The sequence below is a fragment of the Cloeon dipterum genome, chromosome 2, assembly GCF_949628265.1.
Source record: "Cloeon dipterum chromosome 2, ieCloDipt1.1, whole genome shotgun sequence".
Classification (NCBI taxonomy): Eukaryota; Metazoa; Arthropoda; class Insecta; order Ephemeroptera; family Baetidae; genus Cloeon; species Cloeon dipterum.
Window position 1 is genome coordinate 35,456,452 of NC_088787.1, and position 16,878 is coordinate 35,473,329.

General features: G+C 39.9%; 3 protein-coding genes and 1 long non-coding RNA gene across 4 annotated transcripts; 2 read left to right on the forward strand and 2 right to left on the reverse strand.

Moving 5' to 3' along the window:
- Positions 1-771: 771 nt before the first annotated feature.
- On the forward strand, positions 772-2,036 carry LOC135936285 (uncharacterized). Its single transcript, XM_065479045.1, has 2 exons — positions 772-876; positions 1,598-2,036. The coding sequence occupies exons 1-2, from the start codon at positions 809-811 to the stop codon at positions 2,022-2,024; spliced, it is 495 nt and encodes a 164-aa protein (XP_065335117.1). The 5' UTR covers positions 772-808; the 3' UTR covers positions 2,025-2,036.
- Positions 2,037-3,556: 1,520 nt separating this feature from the next.
- LOC135936795 (uncharacterized) lies at positions 3,557-5,215 on the forward strand. Its single transcript, XR_010574388.1, has 3 exons — positions 3,557-4,068; positions 4,135-4,281; positions 4,371-5,215. It is a non-coding gene; the product is annotated as an uncharacterized LOC135936795 (long non-coding RNA).
- Positions 5,216-6,850: 1,635 nt separating this feature from the next.
- Positions 6,851-8,175, reverse strand: LOC135937585 (RCC1 and BTB domain-containing protein 1-like). The gene is made up of 7 exons (XM_065480743.1): positions 7,952-8,175; positions 7,807-7,898; positions 7,579-7,748; positions 7,398-7,522; positions 7,228-7,349; positions 7,038-7,168; positions 6,851-6,979 (listed from the first exon to the last, which is right to left on the reverse strand). Exons 1-7 carry the CDS (start codon positions 8,173-8,175, stop codon positions 6,851-6,853), a joined length of 993 nt encoding a protein of 330 aa, XP_065336815.1.
- A 5,733-nt stretch (positions 8,176-13,908) lies between these two features.
- On the reverse strand, positions 13,909-16,619 carry LOC135936746 (RCC1 and BTB domain-containing protein 2-like). The gene is made up of 11 exons (XM_065479684.1): positions 16,460-16,619; positions 16,168-16,320; positions 15,876-16,099; positions 15,656-15,814; positions 15,179-15,432; positions 15,032-15,123; positions 14,810-14,979; positions 14,629-14,753; positions 14,481-14,578; positions 14,295-14,425; positions 13,909-14,233 (listed from the first exon to the last, which is right to left on the reverse strand). The coding sequence occupies exons 1-11, from the start codon at positions 16,530-16,532 to the stop codon at positions 14,105-14,107; spliced, it is 1,608 nt and encodes a 535-aa protein (XP_065335756.1). The 5' UTR covers positions 16,533-16,619; the 3' UTR covers positions 13,909-14,104.
- Between the last annotated feature and the right edge of the window lie 259 nt (positions 16,620-16,878).

A 16,878-nucleotide genomic window follows, 5' to 3' on the forward strand; every position in this document is an offset into this window, starting at 1 on the left:
CGAGTCGGTGAAAGCCATGCTTAGCAAGATGGAAAACCTGGAGAAACTGCAGATCCAGAGCTACAGGATCAAGTACACGCACCTGAAGGAGCTGTGCAAAAAGCTGCCAAAGCTGCAGTACGTTGACGTGTGGATCGACTTCGACTGCCAAACCAGATTCGACGACGTGGACGGCTTCGTGGACAGTTTCTCGCGGCTGAAATTCTTCCTGTTCAACTCAAAGGGATTCTTCGCGGCCGACTGCGAGGATACCCTGACCCGGATGTGCGTACAGCACCTTCCGGGGCTGCAGGTGGTGCGGAAGTTCGCGGACAACAACGTCTACCACCTGGACGAGGACTTGGAGCTGCCCACAAATCCGACAGACCTGCGCCACCTTTGTGCTCGCCCCAGCTTGCGCATTCTGCATGAGACCTTTCCAAAGGTCACGCACCTCAGGGTGAATTTCTTCAACTTCATCGGCTCCTTGGAGGTGGAGAAGATTGAAATCAGGCCGCTGCTGCTGTTCGACAACATCGAGAGTCTATTTCTGGACAACGTGCCTGCCGTGGAAGTGGTCCAGCAATTCCTTCAGGAATACGGACCGAACCTTCTGGAACTGCGCATCCACGCCTGCGACAAGAGCGAGTTGGTGATTAATCCGAGAACCATCGCGGTCTCGTGCCCGAGACTTCAGAAACTCAGCCTCTTCAAGGTCATCATCGAGGAGCTGGGGACCAGACCAAAGAAAGTCGTTCAAGAGCAGGACAAACAGAAACCTTCCATCTTAGTTGCTGATGAGCAAGAGCCAAAAAAGGTGTTGCCGAAAATGCGGGCTTATGCATTGCCGAATGACTCGTTCCTGCACTTGAGGGAGTTGGCGTTCGAACCAGATGAGTAAGAATATTTTTTAGATAAAGTAGGTCTCACGCAGCAAGAAATTTTGGGTCACGTTGGCAGCCGCCGGTGTGAAAGAGAAACAATTTAACAGCGCAGGAGAAAAGAATTGTATTCCGGACTCTTCAGGCCGTTAAAGACCATCTTTGACGAAGTTTCTGAGCACACCAATCGATTCCTGAGGGTCGAATTAGGTATGAAGGATATTTTTCCCTTCAAAATGTCCAACGTGACGTGCGAACTTTTTCCCGCCAAAACAAAATGAACGTATTTGCGAGAAGTGCGCATGCGTCAGAGCTGGTTTGAGCACTTGCAGGGATACCACCTTTACGAATGACTTCTTTGGCAGATCCAGCCAGCTCTGACGCATGCGCATTCCTCGCATGTAGCTTCACATTGTTTTGGCGGGAAAAAGTTCACACGTCGCGCTGGACTATTTAGTCGGAAAAAATGTCCACATTACATAATTCGACCTTCAGGAATCGATTGGTGTGCTCAGAAAGTTCGTTAAAGACAGTCTTTAAGCCCTATATCGATCTTGAAACGTTTAAAATAATATTGTCAGACGCGCAAAAAAATTGAAAAATTCGTCTATAGAAAATTCGGTTAATTTTTTTTCATAAATTGGACGATTTAATCAGGGTTTTGATGTTCATACAAAAAATATTTAAAATATACCGACACTTTTCACTCAAAAAACCTTTTATCTATCTAATTTCAGAAGCAGCAATGGGGCGCTGCTGTCGAGTGTGCTTTGTGCGCCGAAACTGGAGCGTTTCATGCTGAGTTTTCGTCGCGCCGAAAACCTCGACATGGAGGACCTGGAGCGCATCTCCGTCTGGGTCGAGGAGCAGCAAATCCTGACCAACCTGACTCATTTCCAGTTGGCCTCGCACCCTACCGTGCTGAATGCCGAATTCTGCCGCGCCTTTAGCGATTTCACGAGAAACGCATCCGCGTTTTTGCCCAAATTGGCGCGTTTTGACGCGATGTTCCGTCTCTCCTGCGTCGACGTGCGTCATTTCATGGCCGAAGGAGAGGAGGACGTTGTGTGTACTGACCGCGACAGGCAGCTCACCGCGGAAAAATTCGCACAGTTCGGAGAGCATAAATACGTGCAATTCCTCAATGCGTACAAACGGAATTAGAAGCTTGTTTTAATTAATATAAGATGCAAGAAAATTTGCAATTGTATATTGTGTGATATTAATAAAGTTTATTTTTAGTATTGATTGAAATAAACCTACAGCTTTATAATAAATCAGGCTTCAATAATCCTAGAACAATTAAATAAACGTGAAAGCCGCAGCTTTTTTCGATAAATTTTCTTGCTTTGTAAACGGTATTAATTCTTTTATTTAATATAACAACAGATTTTGTAATTTAACCCGCAACGATGTAAAACGATCAGTCGAATAAAAACTGTTCAATATAAAGAAATTTTAATTAGGTTTTATTTTAGATGAATTATAATTTCCCAAAATTGAATATTTGTTGAACTCACCCTTTTTTTACCAGAATGCGCACGGTCTTGTCTTGTTTCTTGAATTCTGCCGTCATGCATGTGGGTTCACTTACGCCGAAAGAATCGAAGTAATTATTATTATTGATTATAAACTTGATCTAATCAGCTGCCCACTTGTCACATTGCTGCTCTCATTGTCAGCTGCTGCTGCTGCTGGCTGGGCTGGAGGAGGAGGGGCGTGGCCGCTTCTATGGTTGGTTACGTGCGGGACTGCGGGCCGCTAAAATTCCAAAATTTAGACAGCGCGCTCGTGAATTCTTTGGATACCAGTTTACCAGTTACCAGAGTCAGGCCCTGAGTATATCACTATCAGACAGGTGATCGCTTGAGATCTCACTGAAATCCGTAATTCTGTAGGTTTACCAATCCTTTTGGTTCGCGATGTCTAAATTGCTAGTTAAGTGGGCCTACTTTGGCTATCAGAAGCAAGAGATTCGTACTGCAGTCGTATTCGGTAATATATAATCGAATAGTAGCGTAAATATCGTAAATATCTGCCGCGTCATTACGAACGTGTAATTTTTTTCGTCTTTTTGTTTGGTTTTCTGGTTTCTAATAAGTTCAACACGGTTTGGGAAGGGTGAACTGATATAAACATTGTTTATTTTATCATCTTCCTCATTTTCAGGCACAAATGGTGAAAATGTAATTTTTGTCCTCGAAAATGATGAAGTGCTTGCTTTTGGAAAAAACCAAAATGGGTGTCTTGGAGCTGGCGTCGAAGGTGAAGTGAAAGTGCTAAAGCGCATTGAAAATTTGTGTGAGCGGAAAATTGAAGGTTTAAATCATGTGAGAAATATCTGTTGATATTTAATAATGAAAATCTGATATACGCATAGGGTTTGAGTGTACTTGCGATTGCATTTTTGCCATCTCAGGATCTGGTTCCGTTTTCTCTTGGGGAGAAAATAAATATGGACAGCTTGGATTAGGAACCGACGAACTCACTAAAGTGCCTACCAAAATTTCGGGTTCCCTTGAGCACAAAACGGTTGTCCAAGTGGCTTGTGGTTATTTTCATACCCTCCCCATGTGCCAAAACCAAGCGTATCGACGTCGATTCTCCTCTACGCGCGCTACAATTCCACCGTTTTCGAACTTACTTTAAAGCCCTTAATTCGCTGAAAATCCAGTCAAATTTTGCTTCCAGCTGTCTAAGCTGATGTATTTTATCAGTTTTCGCGGTTTTCATCCGGTATAAAGTCTAAAAAACCAGTGTCGAACTTTCGACGGTTTTACCTGTGGAATTCTGTCGAAAATTCTACATCCACTTGAATCATCACCAAACAGTCAGAAAAACGCCTAGTTTCGTGATTAAAAGCGTAGGGTGAACTGGATCGAACCTTTATTTCATTAAATCATTATAATTTTAGCGTATTTTTAATCAACTGTAACCGATTAATTGCATTGTAGCTCAAGCGGTGGCAGAAAGCGCGGTTTTTTTCGGTATCACAGCTGGAGCTGGCAGAGAGCCGCGCCCACTCTAGCAAAACATAATTCAAGTAGCCGGCTCGCGCAATGTATATTTTTACGTGTTCCGTCCACCTGCTGACGGTCTCAGGTAAAGTCAGGCTACCCTGAGCCTGAGCAGCGTGGGAAGAGAGAGTTCTGCGTGTCTGTTGTGCGCCAGAGAGCATATGTGAGCGATTGAAGCTGTACACATTCACGTAAGTTACTTTGCTCGCGAAATGTAAACATTGCGGTCAAAACGAATTTTTGCCATTTTTTTACAGATCCTTCCTGATGTTCATGACGGATATGTGACAGGCGGACAACGTCAGACAGACATTTTGGTCTAAGCGGGCGCGAGATTCAGCGGCAGAAAAATTATTTAAGCGGAAGAAATCGGCCTCGGACGCCCTTCGAACCTTATCATTTATGTAAAATTTTTCAGAATTGATTATGATTTTTTCTCTAGTGATTATTACATTGGATTTCCATCTTTTTAATTTATTTTGACATTTTACAGGGTTGGGAAGCATCAGTTTTGATTTGAGACCTGGGACATTGGAGAGTGGCCGGCGAGGATGACGTCGTGTTCGAAAACTTATAATTTATTTTCTTGCATATTATGGAGTTTTCATCTGATTCATCATATTTGTCTTATTTTATAACTTCCAGTCGAATCATGTATTTTTCGCATTTCATTTTGCATTTCTGCTATTTAATATTGTTAACCTTATCGTAGTTAATTTTTTCTGGAAGTTTTTAACTGACGCGTTCTTTTTAATCTTCTTCCTATTGTTCGTAATATATTTATGATGGCATTCATGCAGTGAAATTTTGTTTACCTGCTGAGGTATCAAAATAAGCAGCATTTTAATTGGTTAATTTAATATTTAAGTTATTTAGAGCAAAAAACTTTACACGTTCAATCAATTCAAAATAATATCTGATATAATAGATAGTGGTATTCCAAGTTTCGAAGCTCAGGAATAGGGGCGTTCTCAATTTTCGTTTGTTAAAAAAATCTCCGATGAACGAAATTTGTTAATTAAAGCTGCACTAACTCTTAACTACGTAGAGATATCGCACTAGAATTGTCACTGCCCAGCCTAGTTTTCGATCTTAAACAACTTTTACATTTGCAAACACTTCGCAGGTCGAAGGTCAAGGTCACCTTTCGCAACCTTTTCTCGGAAATTCAAAATTTATGGTTTATATCTCCCTTAGATTTTTGTGAGGTTTAGGGCCTAAATGTAGTCCGTGAAATTCTGCACAAAGCTCACCAAGTTTCATAGTTGTAATGCCGACAGTTTTGCTGCAATTGGAATTTTAAAATTAAAAACCAGCTCGAGGCCGCTCGACCGCGCATGACTTAAGGCTGCGGGATCCCCTCTCATTCGTAGAGTATATTTTTTCGCGTGTCACCTGCTTAGACATATCAGGAGAGGCTAGGGTGGACCTATGAAGGTCGAAATCGACCTTCAGAGTATGTACCTGACGTGACTCTGACAAAAAATGTCAAAAATCGTTCAATTTTTCAAACTTGGAGCCTTTTAATAGGTTTTAGTCACTCTCAAATATAAAGCCAAAACTACTGAATGACAATTCTGAAGCCGTACCTTAAAATAATAGTGGTAGCCATTAATCGTGACAAGATATTGAAAATGATTAAATTTTTAAATCTGTAATTTAAGAAAATAACCTACTGTTATGTACATACGAAGTTAAAATTGAGCAGATTAAGTGATGATAATTAACGATCTTAATCTTACAATGAAAACTTTATTACGTGGAATTGCAAAAAATTACATGTTTTCCAAAATTTTTATTTTTAAAAGTATAATAAATTTATGCATTTAATAACATTTCATTGTAAGAATGGGATTGTTTATTTTAAACACTTCATATTAACTTCGTATGTGTGTAAAAAAACAGGATGTCATTTCTTAAATTAAAGATAGTTTAACCTTTTTTAATCTCACGTCACGATTAATGGCTATCACTCTTATTTCAAGGTATGGTTTCAGGATTGTCATTCAGCAGTTTTGGCTTCATATTTGAGCTACAGAGCGGCAAAAACCTCTATTAAAAGACTCCAAGGTTGATAAAATTGAACGATTTTGACATTTTTTATTTCAGGGTCACGTCAGGTACATACTCTGAAGGTCGAAAGAAATATATTTCCTCTCTTGCAATTCATTCAACTTACGCTCAGCTCTCTCAGAGGTGCAGTCCAGTAATGAAAGGTGAAAAGCGGGGAAAACGAGCGAAAGCCTCCCTGCGCTCCCTTCCCCTCCCAACACGCTGCTGCGTTCTCTCCCAGATCGACTCGAAAAGAATATATGGTTAATTATTTCGGCAGCAGGAATCTGGAAACAACACCGTGCATTCTGGCAAAAGGGGTGAAAACGCAACTAAAATTTCATAAAACCAAATTAAAAATAACTTCAGTTTTTAATTGACTGATTGTTAATTTTGATGACATCATTTTCCTTCACAAGCCAATTTATAAAAATTTTAAAGCTAACATTAAATATTTATGAAAAATGCGGCTGATGTTACAACATTTTATCTCGACTGCGATTATGACAGAATAATGACCCAAGATTTGGTGAAGCGCAGGGGAAATTCCTCGAGTCAAGAGGGATAGTTTACGGCTTGCCAATAAGTCCGACATCCTTTGTTTCTTCGCTGAGCAGAAGCGGGAACTTTCAAATACTATTTTAGCATAAAAGGAGCTGAAATAAACCATGTAAGCCGACAACACGCCAAAATTTCTGATTAAAAATCTTTAAAATGATTCGAAAGTTCAAATTGTCTGGATTGTTTAAATTTTTAAAGTAGGAGATAAATCTAGTGCAAAATTTTAATTAGTAAATATGCGAGAAAATTCATAGAAACAAGTTTTTTGAAACTGGAATTAGCAACACAATTGCCTTACAGAAAAAATATTTTGAAAACATGCATAGTGCTACTAATCAATGAAAAACTTGTCCACCAGTTTTACTTTTGATTAGCCGCCACACGGAAAACTTCCAAGACGATTTTTCTCTTGCAGTCAGCAGACTCAAAATTGTTCAAGACATCAACCAAATGCTCCATGCAAAATTCAAAGCAGAACTCACACAGGTCCTACATCCAAAATTAATTAATATTAAAATTTAGAATAATTTTTCTAGATCTATCCCACCTTGGCTCCGAGCAAAATTGCCTTCTCATAAACAGTAGCAGCGATTTGCACTGTCAGGCCAGATTTGAGAATCTTTTCACACTCGTCCATCAGATCTGCCACCTGAAATAAGCGGGCTGTGGCATACACGTCTGCAATAGAAATATCATTGAAAATTATTCTCTAAATAAATGCGAAATTAATTTTATACCAAGAGCAAGTTCAGGCGTGAAATCAACTTGATCAGTGTAGAAGTACTTGAGGAACGCGTAGAAAGATTCATAGCTGTGTTCCTTGACTTCATAGCTGAGACGATTCTCAGCGATCCGCACCCTGAAAAGAAAATCAAATGATTAAGATAATAAAATTACACCTTAATACTTTTTGCGACTGTCATTCCAAACTCTAAGGAACAAATTCTTGAACACCTCGCTTCCAAATATCAACATATTTTTGTGCACGTGGATTTTCTTCTTCTCGACAATGAATACAAAGTCAGCAGTTTCCTAAAATAAGAAAAAATATTAAGGAAATTGTCAATGAGAGTGAATAGAAATCTCACAGGATCGTCAAACGCCTTTCTTACTCGCTCAGTTAGCGAGACTTTCTTCATGCTCTGATTTTTTGCAATTTTCAATTGAAATTGTTGGTAGGTCACTTGAGGAGAGGCAACAGCGTAAACTCCGTCCAATGACGAGAAGGAAGTGAGCAATGGTTTCAAAACAATTTGACCTTTAATTAGTTTAAAGTGATAAGTTCGGCAATCAATGCATTTTATTTAAATTCATACCATTGCAACTGCCCCAGATGTAAACCTCTTTCTTTTTGGTGATTGCAGTGCACGGGTGGCTCTCGTATAGAGTGGCAGCAATTTCTCTAACCCTGTGTGAAAAGATAATTTACGCTTAAACAAATATCCCAGCTTTTTGTCTCACCTTCCCATCTCTGTTGAGATAATGGTTGGGCTCTCGACAAACTCGGTAGTCCCATTTCCCAACTGGCCTTCGCTGTTTTCTCCCCATGAGTAAATTTTTCCGTCGTCAGATAAAGCGAGAGTGAAAAAGGGTCCACAAACGATTAGGGAAATCACGACTCCTTCCAGGCCGATCACCTTGCTGGGACTATGTTCCTTGTATGTAGTTGGAGGAGAGCCAAACATGCATTTGGAGTCGTATCCCCAAGCGCAAATCTTTTAAGATAATAACAAATAAGCTTTTAGGAAAATACTAACTAAATTTTGTCTACAAGAAAATTATAAATTTGCAAATGAACATGGCCATTAATTCAAATGGAAGCAAAATTTTAATTCAGAAATAGTTTAAATAAAACTGCATTTATAATATATATCCTAGTAAAATCATAATGAGTATTTTCAACGAATTCGCAATTGCAATGGTTGTCCTGATTGTAGGAGCGCAAAAGAAGAGACTAATTGGCATGCAACTGAGGTTACGATTGTCCCGTCCAGCAGTCCACCAATCTTTCGTGGAAGCGATTGGTCGTCCGTGGTTCCCAAACCTAATTCTCCGTTAGTGTTTTGACCGAAAGCATATACCTGATTAATGGAAACAGAATAAATTGGATTATCTACAAAAATAATTTAAATTTCACCTCTCCCTCTGACGTCAAAGCTAGCTAAGCGCCGTTTGGAAAGGAAGTCTCGATAAAAGTGAGTAAATTCAAAGAATATCGATTTCAAATCACTGTGGAAACTCTTCAGCAGTTTATTTTTTTGTTCAGTGGAGGTTTCAAATTTTTACGGTAAATATTTTGATGTCAATTAATTTGAGTTATTCAATCTGCCGTTTTGAGATTAAAATTGTTGAATTTTGTCGGAATTCACAGAACGCAGCAAGCCGCGAATGCCTGGAATTTCAAATATTTTGAGGATGCGGACGGTCAATGCATAAATCCGTTTGATTTAGATAATATTTTTCGCATTCCCTACATTTTTGGCATTATTTGTCGCGGCGGTCAAATCGCTTACTAATTCTTTCATTCGTTTGTATTTTATTTTGTACAATTCCAAAAATTTAAATTTTAATCATTATATTGTCTTACATTTAATTTTTTAGAAATGAAGAGCAGAGCCGCGAACGACTTCGAAGTCCAGGCTGCCGTGGGAAAAATGTTTGTGCCGAATGACTCAGAGGAGGAATTCACGTACGGGGATGAGCCACAACCTTTAACTGACAATGAAGTCGACTCATTGGAGTTTGATGAATACGGACAGCCTGAGCACGATGATCTTTGGGAAGACCAAGTAGTGCCTTCGTCGATATTAGAACATTATTATTCCTCATCAGACTGCTTCTCGGCAGCCTAACAGCGCGACTCCTGTGCTATTTTTACATTTTTTTTGTGTTTTTGACGATGCAAACCAACCAGCTTCCAGCACTTTGAATTAAAAAAAAAGAAGAAGAAAATAGTCACTATGTGGCTCTGTATCTGGAGAACAGTTCGGCAAAATATCAATAAAAAATGTTGCACTGAATTTAATTTGATTTTTAAGTTCTCTATTCCCCGAAAACAAAAGATATGAAGACATCAAAATTTGCCGATCACTAACAGAATGAAAATATTGAAGATAAAAGGATGTTTGACCTGCTCGATCACTTTGTTGATAAGTGCGTTTTTTGGTGCAGGCGTTTATTTGGCCTCCTTCATTACGCGAACGACGGCCGCTTCGAGCTCGCTCTTGCGGTCCACCTCGACCTGACCTCGACAGCCGTCCTTGTTTTTTTGTGCCGCTCGCTCACGCTCTCGACTCGAAAAGCAACCGGGTGCAGCCTTACCCTGTAAGTGCGTTCGTCCAACAACGATGAGCCACGTGAGAAAAGACGAGCTCATTGACAGCGCTTTTTTGACAAAGACCAACACGGGGAAATGACAGCCGCCCTGATAATGATTTACATTAGTTTAGAAAAGCGGAATTAGTGCGCCGCAGATACATTTTTTCACTTGGCTAACATGCACTTTCCCAGCCGACTTATTTTTTCTTGAAAATAACTAAACGCGATGCAGAGGGATAAAAAGAGTGGGCCCGAGAGATAGGCTATTTTTCCGGGGCACGAACGATTTCACCGCTCCTAAGTCGAGAAATTAAAACTTCTGTCCAAAAAAGGGTCGAAATGGAGGAATAAAAATACTTTGGTACAAAATTTAATTTAAATTAACTTCCGCTGCAAATTCACACTAAATCCTGCTACTGTGCTTTCTTTTGACGTACTGAAGACCAAAATCAGTCCAGCCATTCGCCGCAGAAAAGTGGGGAAATATTTTATATTATATTTATAAAAACCTTTTCACGATTCCACGCCGATTGGCTTAACCGATATAAGTTTTCAGCACACGTCACCGAATAAATATTAAGTGAAGAATGCACAGTACCAGGATTTATTCTGATATTGCAGAGCAAAGTGCTTTTAAATTGAAAGTATATGGTGGCGCCATCGGTTGGTGGCTTCACAAAATATTTCGCGGTTTTTAGTGCATAAAAACGCACCCGCATACAATTAAACCCGCAACCCACCAGAATTGACAAAAAACTAAACCAACGCGCCTCGCGGTGCAGTTAACTGCGGGTTTAAACCCAACCCGCACTATTACACCTGTGCAGGGCTCTACTGCTTAATCTCTGACGGGCCTTTATTTGGCTAAAAGGTGGTCAAATTTTATATTCCCGAAATATCTGTGTCATCGTGAGTTTGAATCGCATATCTTTGAGATAATATCATTCCTGACACATTCCTCTTATTGAATAACAACAAATTCCTTTGAAATCGTTAAAATCCTACCTGATATTCCAAATATTCTGGCGCGACGAAAATGAACAGGTTCCAACATGTTGCTTGTTGACAAACGACACAAAAGTAAACTGCGCAGTTGAGTTTTTTAGCACCGCAGCGCGGCGACCAATCAGATGCGCCAGATCTCTACAGAGAGATGCTCATTGGTCGCGACGACCGATCTTTCGCTGCAGTGTAAGGAAAGGAGTAGTGGAGTATCAGCTCTGATGCCTTTCTTGCCACCTAGTATCAACTCTCCTTTCCTTACACTGTGTTTCTTGTCCGAGGAACGCACAGCAATTTTATTCTCGAGTCTGGGTTTTCGAGTCACGGAGTCGCAGTTACGCCATATTGGAATTAATTTGAGCGGGAAATTTATTATATGCAATGTTTTCCCCTATGTGACGTCACCTGGGAGACGAGCTATGCCCGACAGACCTTCAAAGGTGCGCATTGCGCATCCTCTCCTGTTTGTTGTGCTGAGGTCGGTGGTAAGAGCTTTTCGAGAGGCGCATACAAACTACAAAACAGCTGTTGCGCGGGAAATGTTACAGTTAAGATGGGTGTTTTTTTTTGTAAACAAACAAAAGAAGGCAACAAATTTTGAATCTCATTTCTCATTAAGAATGTAGAAAAAGGGATGAGAACACGCATCTAGAAATGTGGCCAAATTAAAGATTTTTCGCCGAAATGTGTAAAACGGCAAATGATATCTCGATCCGGATCAAAACTGTTAATAAATAATAACTTCTCTGAACAAGAATGCATCTGCTGTCTAACCGAATTTGACTGCTGTAAAGTTCCAAATGGATTTGAAACGTGTTTTTACAAAAATAAGAGTATGAGATGATATTTATGCAACCCGAGTTACACAAAGTGAACCATATAAGTGCCAGGATAGCATAAGAAGGGAGAGGGAATGAGATGCTTCGGTCGGCCTATTTGGCTCGAAGTGATGGTTGGCTTTGGCTGACCATTCAGCCTCCTGACGTCTGAATAGCGAAGGCATTGTGATCGAGCCGTGAACGTGAAGGAGGAAGATGCAAAGACCAAAGATAAAAAATGCCGAGAGTGGAAAATTTTGGAGTGGGGACGCGCCAGCATCAACGATTGCCCCCACCTATAATTTCCCCGCTCTTGGTGTCTCCTACATTTACCCTGAGTTTTGAGAGAGAGGGAGAGGAGATAGACCAATGAGGAGCCTCGATTTCCGACAGGCGCGCTGGCGAAGTGCGGCAGAGTCTCCTTATATTCACCCTTTCCCATAAATACTTTAAAATTGGCGGGCCAGCTGCCAGGAGACAATGCGAGCTGCGGAGGTTGGGTTTTGCCTGATCTTGCTTCTCCTTATACCTTGACAGGTGGCGTGCTAGGTGGTTTCCCCCTATTGCTTTCTGTGCTTGCATGGCAGCTGCGGCAACCCAGCACACTACTATCACGTGTTAATCTTCCTCTGCTGCTGCAGCTGCAGCATGCGCCGATCGAGGCTGTTATTTTTTCCAAATTGGACGTTGGAAGAATATTAACGATGAAGTTGGTATTCTTCAAAGGTCTTGGAAGGCTCGCAAGGTCAAGAAAGACCACACAACGTAAGCTTCAAAAAATTGCCTATTTAATTTTTTTTTGTGCAAAAGACCTTTAATTTGGGAAGGGCGAACATTGATATAAACATTGTTTATGTTATCATCTTCCTCATTTTCAGGCACAAATGGTGAAAATGTAATTTTTGTCCTCGAAAATGATGAAGTGCTTGCTTTTGGAAAAAACCAAAATGGGTGTCTTGGAGCTGGCGTTGAAGGTGAAGTGAAAGTGCTAAAGCGCATTGAAAATTTGTGTGAGCGGAAAATTGAAGGTATAAATCATGTAAGAAATATCTGTTGATATTTAATAATGAAAATCTGATATACGCATAGGGTTTGAGTGTACTTGCGATTGCATTTTTGCCATCTCAGGATCTGGTTCCGTTTTCTCTTGGGGAGAAAATAAATATGGACAGCTTGGATTAGGAACCGACGAACTCACTAAAGTGCCTACCAAAATTTCGGGTTCCCTTGAGCACAAAACGGTTGTCCAAGTGGCTTGTGGTTATTTTCATACCCTAGCTTTGACGTCAGAGGGAGAGGTGAAATTTAAATTATTTTTGTAGATAATCCAATTTATTCTGTTTCCATAAATCAGGTATATGCTTTCGGTCAAAACACTAATAAGCATCTCAGTAGCCAAAGCTACCAACCATCTGACTCTCGTCTCGATCTTCTTTGAGCAGCTGAAGGGGTCAGGGGGTGCATACATTCATCCCCTTTCATCCTCTTTTTGCAATTTTGATAATAATAAAAGCGACTACCGTTCCAGGCGCCGCGCTCACCGTCGCATTTTTAAAGAAGCATGGAAACTTAGGGGTGTAAAGTTATCACCCCTAAACCCTTTAGCTACTCAGAAGAGGTTGAGACGAGTCCAACAACATGTAATTTTTGCTTTTTCTATGCTTAGAACCAGAGATATAGAGTTGCAACGTTTCGAAACACGCGAAATAAAGTCAAATTTTTTTCCAATTTTCGTGATTTTTGCAAATCCAATTCAGGTTTTTTTCAGGAAAAAAAACAAACTATCCCTCGTTAGACTCGCCTTGACCTGTTGTGAACAACAGATGGGTGTTTGTTCTCCACCCTTAAGTTTCCATACAGCTTTAAAAATGTGACCTTGAGGGGCACCAGGGACCAGGAACGGTGGTTGGGCTTTGCCTTGACCATTTTTGACCAACTAAATGGTTTTTGACGCAGATATTTATTTAATTTAATTAATAAGAGCATCTCCCAAAATCATGATGAACGCATTTTATTGTCTTGATTTCAAATTAGAAATTCTCCGAATATACATATCATAATTTGAGCACTGTGAAATATTGTTGGTATAAATTTGAAAAAATTGTTTCAATTCCAAAACTCAAATTAATAAAATGTAGAACAAAATTCTAAGAAAATATTAGTGACACAAATTAACAACTTCACTTTTTTTTAATTTTGGTCAAGCAGAAATGTACTATTTTCGAACAATATTAAAACAGTAGTAGTGTAGCAAATAAGCGTAAAGAATTCCTGCTACCGTGTAAAGAGAGAGGCTCAAATATGTGTTGCTTTTACTTTAAAATTTTCCAGTATCAAGTTCTTTTGTAGCTCAATTTTTAAATAAAATAGGATAAAAGCGAAAACAGAGAATTCGTAGAAACAAATTTTATCGAACTAGCATTACAATTTTAAATACCTGCATGTGCAACTGATCAGTGAAAACTAATTCCATGTTTTACTTCTTATTAGCCGCCCAACTGAAAACCTCGAAGAAGACTTCTCTCTTGCTGTCAGCAGTCCCAAAATTGTCCACGACATCAATCAAGTGCCCCTTGCAAAACTTAAAGCAGAACTCACACAGGTCCTATTAAACCAAAAATTAAACAATATTAAAATCGAGAATAATTTTTAGACATTAATCTGACCTTAGCTCCAAACAAATGTGCCTTCTCGTAAACAGCAGCAACGTTTTGCACTGTCATACCTGATTTAAGAATCTTTTCGCACTCGTCCATCAGATCAGTCACCTGATAGAAGTGGGCTAAGGCGTACACGTCTGTAAAATTGATTTTAAAAATTATTCTTAATATCGGACGAAATTTATTTTATACCAAGAGCGAGTTCATGCGTAAAATCGACTTCATCCGTGTAGAAGTATTTGAGGAACGCGTAGAAAGCATCATAGCTGTGATCCTCGACGATCTGCTCCCTGAAAAATTCAAAGATAAAACAAGATAAAATTAAAAGAGTCCTTTATACTTTGGGCAACTGTCCTTCCAATCTCCAAGGAACAGTTTCTTGAACAAATCGCTGCCGATAGTCAAAAGGTTCTTGTGGACGTGAATTTTCTTCCCCTCGACAATGAATGCAAAGTCAGCAGTTTCCTAAAATAAGAAAAAAGATAAAGGAAATTTTCTATTAGCGAGGAAAGAAATTTCACAGGATTGTCAAACGCTTTTCGTAGACGCTCATTCACCAAGCCTTTCCTCTTCCTCTCATCTGTTGTAATTTTCAATTGAAAACGTTGGTAGCTCACTGGAGGATAGAACACAGTAAAAACTTCATCCAAAGACAAGAAGGAAGTGAGCATTGGTTTCTTGGCAAGTTGACCTAAAATTAAATTTAATTATGTTAGTGACGTAATGTATGGTACTATTCATACCATTGCAACTGCCCCAAATGTACACCTGGTGATTTTCCGTGATTGCAACGCACGGGTGGCTCTCGTATAGAGAGGCAGCAATTTCTGTAACCCTGTTCGTACATTAATTGCGCTAAAACAAATGATCCTTCCAGCTTTTAGTCTCACCTTCCCATCTCTGATGATATAATGGTTGGTATGCTGACGCCATCGGTAGTCCCAGTTCCCAACTGACCTTTCTTGTTTACTCCCCACGAGTAAATCTTGCCGTCGTCCGACAAAGCGAGAGTGAAATCTCGTCCACTGACGATTTTGGAAATCAAGACTCCTTCCAGGTTGAGCACGTTGCTGGGACTACATGCCTGGTGAACTGTGTGGCACAATCCTATTCTTCCGTTAGAGTTGTCACCCCAAGCGAAAATCTGTAATTATTATTAATAAAAATACAAGCTTGAAGGAAAATACAAAGAGTGCATGAATTTGAAATTGCAAGAAAATAATAAAATGCAAAGAATTGAAAGCAATAATACATCATTTCTGAACCATGATGATCCAAGTACTTGGATTGGTATAAGAAATCGTAGCATTCAAAATATTACTTTCAACAACCTCGCAAAAGCGATGGATTACAGAAATAATAAATACCTCTCCAGAATGTAAGAGCGCTAAAGAGGAGAAATTGTGGCAAGCAACTGAGGTTACAATTGTCCCATCCAGCAGTCCGTCAACCTTTCGTGGAAACGATTGGTCGTAATTGGTCCCCAAACCTAATTCGCCCTCCTTGTTTCGACCGAAAGCGTAAACCTGATTTACAGCAATAGAATCAAATGGATTATTTACAAAAAAGTATTATAATTTTATTTACCTCTCCCTCCGAGGTCAGAGCTAGTGAATGATAATTGCCGCAAGCAACTTGGACAACCCTTTTGTGCTTTAGAGAGCCTAAAATTTTGGTGGGCACTTTGGTGTATTCAGTGGTTCCTAATCCAAGCTGTCCAAATCCATTTTCTCCCCAGGAGAATACGGGACCAGATCCAGTAATGGCGAAAATGCAGATTTTGCCGTCATCATCGCCAGCACATGCAAATCCTGCATCATTCAGTGTTTGCATATAGTTATAGATATCCAGGAAAACATTGTTGACATGTCAATTTTACCTTCAATTCTTTGTCCACGCAAATTCTTAACGGGCGCGAGCTCTTTATTCACTTCACCATCGACGCCAGCTCCAAGACACCCTTTTTGGTTTTTTCCGAAGGCAAGCACCTCATCATTTTCGAGAACAATAATCACATTTTCTCCGTTTGTGCCTGAAAATTAAACAGAAAAATATTTAAATCCCTGCTATCCCTTTCAATCAAATTTAAATAAGAAATCCAAAGAAAGATGCCGAAAACGTGAACATTAACTACTTTTATATAATAACTAAATAGTGTTAGATTTTTTTACCGAATACGATCGCAGTGCGAATCTCTCGCGTCTGATAACCAAAATTGGCCCACTTCACTAGCAATTTGGACATGGTGAACCAAGGATGATCGAAGATTTTGACCAAGACAAAATTAAATACGCGATGAAAATGAAAATTCTGTTTTCGTCGGCTTCGCGAATGGGGCGTGGCTGCTACTTGGCGCCCTTGGCGATACTACTTCTTGTCTTCTTCCTCTTTCTGTTTCTGGTCCTTCCCGCTAATTTTACGTTCGCTGACTGCGCTGATCGCCGCAACAACCGCGCGGCGCGCAGCCATCTTTTTGAATGTACGTCCTGCAGCTCACTCAACTGCATAAATAAAAAATTATCTAAGCCTGTCAAAAAAAAAAATAATTTTTCTGGCCTCTTCCTTTAGTAATTCGTGTGTTTTTGAATCA

Excerpts from the sequence above, each read along its gene's own strand:
- LOC135937585 (XM_065480743.1), bottom strand. The coding sequence starts at position 8,175 with ATGTTTGGCTCTCCTCCAACTACATACAAGGAACATAGTCCCAGCAAG. Across the intron at positions 7,350-7,397 it reads TGGAATGACAGTCGCAAAAA|GGTGCGGATCGCTGAGAATC; the intron begins GTATTAAGGTGT and ends TTTTCTTTTCAG. Across the intron at positions 7,169-7,227 it reads CACGCCTGAACTTGCTCTTG|ACGTGTATGCCACAGCCCGC; the intron begins GTATAAAATTAA and ends TTTCTATTGCAG.
- LOC135936746 (XM_065479684.1), bottom strand. The coding sequence starts at position 16,532 with ATGTCCAAATTGCTAGTGAAGTGGGCCAATTTTGGTTATCAGACGCGA. Across the intron at positions 15,433-15,655 it reads CGCTCTTACATTCTGGAGAG|ATTTTCGCTTGGGGTGACAA; the intron begins GTATTTATTATT and ends TAATAATTACAG. Across the intron at positions 14,234-14,294 it reads CACATTTGTTTGGAGCTAAG|GACCTGTGTGAGTTCTGCTT; the intron begins GTCAGATTAATG and ends TTGGTTTAATAG.
- LOC135936285 (XM_065479045.1), top strand. The coding sequence starts at position 809 with ATGCGGGCTTATGCATTGCCGAATGACTCGTTCCTGCACTTGAGGGAG. Across the intron at positions 877-1,597 it reads TTGGCGTTCGAACCAGATGA|AAGCAGCAATGGGGCGCTGC; the intron begins GTAAGAATATTT and ends ATCTAATTTCAG.